This window comes from Hibiscus syriacus, unplaced genomic scaffold (assembly GCF_006381635.1).
Source record: "Hibiscus syriacus cultivar Baekdansim isolate YM2019G1 unplaced genomic scaffold, ASM638163v2 tig00110056_pilon, whole genome shotgun sequence".
Taxonomy (NCBI): Eukaryota; Viridiplantae; Streptophyta; class Magnoliopsida; order Malvales; family Malvaceae; genus Hibiscus; species Hibiscus syriacus.
This window is the reverse complement of record NW_024062580.1, coordinates 233,314-240,020: the sequence shown is the minus strand read 5'-3', so window position 1 is coordinate 240,020 and position 6,707 is coordinate 233,314. Positions and strand designations below refer to the sequence as shown.

The following is a 6,707-nucleotide window of genomic DNA, read 5'->3' as shown; positions in this document are numbered from 1 at the left end:
AGACCCCTTCCAAAAAAATCTGGAACATAGTTGCTCAATAATCCTAATCACCCCTTTTGGTAGGATAAGTTATCTGCACCAAAAGTTAGCCATGCTAAATAAGACCGCTCGGATAAGTTGGATTATCCCAGTAAAACTAAGGTTCTTGTTGGCTCATAAATTTAGTTTAGCCTTAATTTTATTGATGAGGCTGCAACAATCCTTCATTGAAAGCTTCCTGGGCACCAATGGGACACCCAAGTACCTTACTAGTAGTTGCCCAGCTTAAACCCAGTAAATTCCTGAATTGCAACACACTGTTGTGTCGAAACTCCAACAGAAAAAATTTCACACTTGCTAGCATTCAATTTAAGACCAGACATAGAGTAAAAAAAATCCAAAACATTTTGCACTCCAATGACAGAATCTATGGAGCCTTCGCAGAAAATGAGCATGTCATTCTCAAAGCAAAGATGAGTGAGCCCTATTTTTTTACACTTTGGGTGGAACTTGAACACATCTTTTGAAGCAACCACATTCAAGAGACTGGACAAGACATTCATGGCCATGACAAATAAGTATGGTGAAAGGGGGTCAACATGCCTAACACCACAAGCACCCTTACAGTAACCAACTAAACTACCATTAAGAACAATAAAATATATAAGACTCGTAATAAAAGCCCATATCCAGCCAACAAACTTCTCAGGGAGGCCCAATGCACGCAAAAAAATCCTCACAAACTCCCAATCTAAAGAATTGAATGCCTTTTGCAAATTAATTTTAAGAGTGCATCTAGGTGAAATATTTTTCCTAGGATAACCCCTAACAAGTTCCTGGGCCAACAGGGTTTTATCTACAATGCTTATACCCTTCAAAATGCAGATTGATTAATAGAAATCATGCTAGGAAATACCACAGCTAACCGATTCACCAAAATCCTAGTAGTAGTTTTATATATAACATAACAGCACTAGATGGGCCTATAATCCCTAACCATGCTCAGATTAGGAACTTTTGGGACCAGAATCACAGTATTTTCATTGAAAGAGGGAAGCATAAAAGAATTTTCAAAGAAGTACCTGATATTTGTCACAAAATCCTTCTCAACAATAGGCCAGGCACTCTTGAAGAATCAAGAATTAAATCCATCAGGACCAGGGGATTTATTATTCCCTTAACCCATATAGCCTCTTTAATCTCATAATCATAGATTTCTTTGATAAGGGCCTCAATAGCACCACTAGGCAAGGAGTAGCCGAGGAGGTCCTTGATGACGTTGATGCTGCAGCATTTAACATCAGGATCAACAACCCTAACTGTCTTCTAAAGAAGTGAATGACCTCATTAGACATGTATTCAAACGAATCCAGCTTAACCCCATCTTGATCATAGAGAGCTCGAATGGTATTGCTCATCTTTTTTCTAGTCACCATGGAATGAAAGAAATTGGTACCTTGATCACCCTCATTAATCCAATCAGCATTGGCCTTCTGCTTGTAAAAAAGCATCTCCGCTAGTTCAAGAGCTTGTAATTCTCTTTCAACCTTTAATTCATCTTCAATAAACCTGTAAGCAACAACAGCATTCAAATTGGAAAGTTGAATGCGTAAAAGATCATCTCTCTTCTTTTGTACTTGACCCGAGATGTCATGAAAATGACTCCTGTTAAGTTCCTTTAGGCAAATTTTCAACCTTTTAACTTCAATAACAAACCTGAGCTGGATTGCCACTAGCTGGGGACTTCCACGAATCTTCAACAATGGACATGAAGCTAGGATGCATAATCCAGAAGTTAAAAAACTTAAAGGGTTTTGGTTTAGCAATGGGGCCTCTTTATACAACCAAACAAGGGTTGGGCAATGGTTTGAATGGAGCCTGAAACTCCATAACCGAGGAAGGGAAAGCCTCAATCTAGCACGAGTTTATAAGAACTCGGTCCAGCTTATAAGCCAAATAAGTGTCCTGCTGCTTGTTCGACCAAGTGAATAAAGGACCCATAAACCGATGATCCAAAATCCCCAACTCCTCTACACATCTTTGAAAATCAGACATATCAGAGATAGTACCAGAGTTAACAGCATTAGAGCTCTCCTCCATATTTAAAATGACATTAAAATCACCCCCAATAAGCCATGCATTATTCCTCACAAAACTATCCATATCTCTAAGCTGGTTCCACAAATGTCTACGAGCAAGACCATCATTAGAGTCGTATACCGTAGTTAAGTAAAAAAAAATCCACTGAAGCTACTCTTAATAGTAATGCTTTGATAAGAAATGGAAATGATTGAACAATCCATATTAGCATGCCACAGCACCCAAATCCAGCCATTTTCAGCATGGTCATAGTTGCAACAGACTCTCCAGTCACCGAACTTTCTAGATAGGATATCCCCAGCATTGGTCACCTTAACTCTAGTTTCTAGGAGGCATAAAACATCAATATTACACCTTTTAGCCCATTTCAACACCCTACTTTGCTTTACGGACTATTAAATCCCCTAACATTCCAAAAACACACTAGCATGCCAAATTTGAAGAGGAAGAAGCACTACCCCTTTCCTCATTTGTTTTAAACTTATCAACTTGTTCTTTCTTCTTCAGCTTCATTTCCTGCACAACTTTAGACACACCCAAAACAACATCATTTTGTTTCTTGCTAGAACCATCAAGAGAAGCACTCAACAAGCTGTCAGGATCAGATGAATTAAGGATATCAAACTTATTCTTAGATCATCCCCCAACAGTTTTTCCATCCTTAGCAGGCCTTCCTCTGTCTCTTTTTTTAGGAGGATTAATAGCTTGCACAATATCAGATTGTTTAACCCCCAGGGTAGCCAAATCATTTCTAGCTCCAGTCCCATCTAACATTGGACAGGCATCCGAGACTTCAGGCAGACCACCTTAGTACGCAAATTTTTGCCAGTGGAAAAAAACTGGGCCACTGCAGCATATGCAGAACCATTTTGCACTTTGCCAAGGCTAGACTCTCCAGGCACTGAAGCCTTAAACAAGCTTTTTGAAGCATCTATGTTACTATCAACAACAACAGTCTGGTTGCCCATAATATCACATACAACATCATAGTGCTCTTTACCAGAACTAAGTCCCCCTAAATCTGAAGCTACACTGAGACTTGCACCAACAGACACAGTTCCACCAGCAATGTTAACAGTTTCCAAAGATTTCAGAGCCTCATCATTCTTTCCAGGGCTAACTTCATGCATAGGTGTTTTAACCCTCCAAACCTGTTCAACTCTCCTAGTCTGGGGGCAAAATTTCTCAGAATGCCCAAAACGACTACAGTTAGTATAGGAATTTAGCAACCAAGTAACAGAAACTCTGATCCTAACTATAGACTCATCACACATAACCACATCAATAAAATTCAGAATCTGAGACCTAGCAGATATCTCCACACAAACACGGGCATATTCAAGCCTTTCCCTAGTAGCAGTAATCGAATCCATATAGAGGGGCTTCCCAATCACACTGGCAATATAGCTAAGCCCCTTCTTCGAAAATAATTCTAAAGGCACATTATAGAGTTGGATCCAAATAGGCATACAAAGCAAATCAAATTACAATTCCTTCAAATTGGGCTCCCATTTCCTAAGGAAAAGCGGTTTATGATGAACATGCCAGGGACCATTTTCTAAAACCCAGTCCCTGGCAGAAGAATTTACAAAAGAGAAGACAAATAAGCTCGAACCAGCTAAACTCACCTTCACCGGTGAATCTTTTCCCCACATCAGGCCGATGGCTTTCTGAGAGCAGCAAAATTTGGAGCTGGTCCAACAAATTGACCAACTAAAGAGAACCTCACTCCAAGATCCCTTCCTCAAATACGAATCGAGGTGGTTTCACAACACATGAACCTCACCACCGAAGGAGGGAAAAAATCTAGCTCCTGATCGTCCCCCGCTGCGAAGAGCTTTCTCTAGTCCATGCCTTCCCCACCAGCCATAAACGATAAAACCCCCCAAAAGAAACTCGGAAATACAGAAAAAAAAGTAAAAAAAAAAATCAAGAATCGCAGAAAAGATGGCCTCGTCTTCAACCGCTGTTAACCCAGCTAACATGCACCGAGAGAGAAGAATTAACGTGCGCCATCATTTCTATTCATAATATGAAATCCCACAAAAAATCATTTTTAAAACTATATAATATATTTTTTTTTCAAAAATTATTTTTGAAACTATATAATATATATATTTTCAAAAATCATTTTCAAAACTATATAATATATATATTTTCAAAAATCGTTTTCAAAACTATATAATATATATTTTTTGAAAACCGATTTTCAAAACTATATAATATATATTTTCAAAAACCAATTTTTAAAAAAGTATATAATATATGTTTTCAAAAATCGTTTTCTAAAAACATATATTATATTTTTCAAAAATATTTTAAAAAATTATCATATATACAAAATAAGTTCTGGATGAGAATGGGTGTCTACAATCACAAACACTAAGTCATAATTTTTTATCATCGATTGTAGTGCTTGAATCATATTTAAGATTGTTCTTAAAATTCTAGGTAAGATCATGTTTCCAAAATTTTCTTTTGATTTTTATATATTTCCAAATTCTAGATAAGATTTTCTTTTATATCAAAATGATATGTTATGTATTGAGAAAAATACGTTGAAAAGCATTGGTGCTGACACCATCATCAATGATTTTGTATCATGAAATGCTCAAAGGTAATGTTTTTTTATAAGTATTTGTTTGCTTAATATATTTTTGACGTTTTGATATTATAATGAATTATTATTTGTTTAATTTAATAAAAAATTAATAGAAATTTTATATACATGTTTCTTAAATTTCATTTGAATTAGGGCTCATTTCTTTGTTTTGCCCGAAGCAAAAAATACTCAAGACCGGCCCTAGGGTGTGGTGGAGTGCTAAGGACGTCTTGTGGGAAGTGATTGCTATGTTTTCGGGGTCTGTTTCTTATATCAACTTTGACTATGCAGAATTTTTAGCAATTAAGACCGCAATTGAAATATTCATGGAGACTAATTGGTTTGATAAGGTTGAGCTGGTAATTGAATATGATTCTAAAGTAACTATGAATTGGATCTCTTCTCTTCTTTATCGTCTTTAGAGGTGGGGATACTTTCGAAAGGATTGATCGTTTGGTTGGCTTGACAGGAAAGGTACATTTTAACTACGTTTCAAGGGATCGTAATTCAATGACAGATTCTCTTGCAAAGGCAGGGATGAGTAGACATATTTTGTTTAAAGCATGGTGATAAAGATTAAGCATTTGTTTGAATGTTGGTTCTGCACTCTTAAAAATGCAGGAGGAATGGAATTTATCGAGTGAAAAGTCTGATTGTGCTCGTGCAATTCAGGTTCCATATTGTTGTTTTGTTGTGATTGCGGCAGTCATTTGTTTCCTTTGGTTGAATTGGCTATTTTGGCTTTGTCTTTGTTTAGCAGTTGCTCCGTATTTTTTTTTTTTTTTTTGGGTCCTCATGTTGTATTGATTGTTGGTAAGGTTCTCTTCTTGTTTGGAAATATCATAATTTTATGTTTATTAGGTGTTTCGCTTGTCAAACGTGATCGTGGTCTTAGGGGTTCTGGTCCGGGGACGTCCATTCGGAGTTTTATCTTTATATTGCTTGAGAGAGTATTTTTTCCTCCATATAAGTTTAAGAGGGTTTTTAATAATTCATTCTCCTCTATAATTTGATAATAAAATCTTTATTGCTGAGGGGAAAAATGTCATATATGAACATGATATCAAAATATATGATACATCTCTCTAGTTCCAATGAAAAAGGGATGGACCTAGGCGAGGAGGGTGGGGGTGGTCACCCCACCTAAAAATCTAAAATAATTATATATTTTAGATTTTTTCCTATATATTTTCTATAAAAAATTCGTTTTTGTCCCTCAAAATTTTATAAGTTCAAGTTCACCCCTATATAAAATCTTGAGTCTGTCTCTAGATACATCCAACAAATTAGATGTAATCACCTTGATTCCAATCAAGGAATGATACATCTAATAATAATGAATGCTTATACATTCATGTAGACGTCGTGTTGAATCTGGGACGAGACTAAATTTTTACTTAGTATTCTTCGCCAAAAGTTGGCCTAACCCAAGTTTTTCCTTCATGTGCCCAAAGTGACTAAAGGGGGTCCTAAGCTTAACCCTTTGTAATTTGTATAGTCTTTGATTATTGAAACGTGTTTGAATGTTCAAAAGAGAGTAAATTCATGTTAACACAAAAAGCATAATGGGTTTTTATTACATTAATAAAAGCATAAACTCGAGTGTCTTATTACTCGTTTGATTCAATACAATGTCCTTTTCAAGAATCTGATATTAGAAATAACTTGTGTGTTTCGACTTGGCTATGTTAATAGAAGCAAAATTTTTACATTGTGGACTAAACATGATTGAAACATGAAAGTGGGGCACCTACATTTTCCAATATTCACCAAATTTCTTTTCAACTTTTTGCAAAAAAAAAAAAAAATCAGGACAAGACAGAGAGACAGGCGCCAAAGGATGAAGCTTCTCCTTTTCTTTTTCCACGTGAATATCAGAATTGAAGTATTAAATAAGACGAAATAAATTGTTAGTTATTAGAGTTTGATTTAGTTAAAATTCAATTAATATTCGAATTGAATAGATTTGATTCGAGTTCTTAAGGTTCGGATTTGAATTTGAGTTCGAGCTTGAATCGAGTTTTAG

The 6,707-nt window shown here is 36.0% G+C and overlaps 1 protein-coding gene across 1 annotated transcript; it reads right to left on the bottom strand.

Moving 5' to 3' along the window:
* Positions 1 to 248: 248 nt before the first annotated feature.
* LOC120214236 lies at positions 249 to 4,095 on the bottom strand. Its single transcript, XM_039212186.1, has 10 exons — positions 4,063 to 4,095; positions 3,861 to 3,974; positions 3,708 to 3,771; positions 2,920 to 3,511; positions 2,538 to 2,671; positions 2,301 to 2,404; positions 1,915 to 2,151; positions 1,221 to 1,733; positions 977 to 1,105; positions 249 to 851 (listed from the first exon to the last, which is right to left on the bottom strand). Exons 1-10 carry the CDS (start codon positions 4,093 to 4,095, stop codon positions 249 to 251), a joined length of 2,523 nt encoding a protein of 840 aa, XP_039068117.1.
* Positions 4,096 to 6,707: the final 2,612 nt, after the last annotated feature.

Coding starts and splice junctions, on each gene's coding strand:
- LOC120214236 (XM_039212186.1), bottom strand. CDS start 4,095: ATGGCGCACGTTAATTCTTCTCTCTCGGTGCAT. Junction 3,975..4,062: donor ATTCTTCTCTCTCGGTGCAT/GTTAGCTGGGTT, acceptor TGTATTTCCGAG/TTTCTTTTGGGGGGTTTTAT. Junction 1,106..1,220: donor CGGCTACTCCTTGCCTAGTG/GTGCTATTGAGG, acceptor TGATTCTTCAAG/AGTGCCTGGCCTATTGTTGA.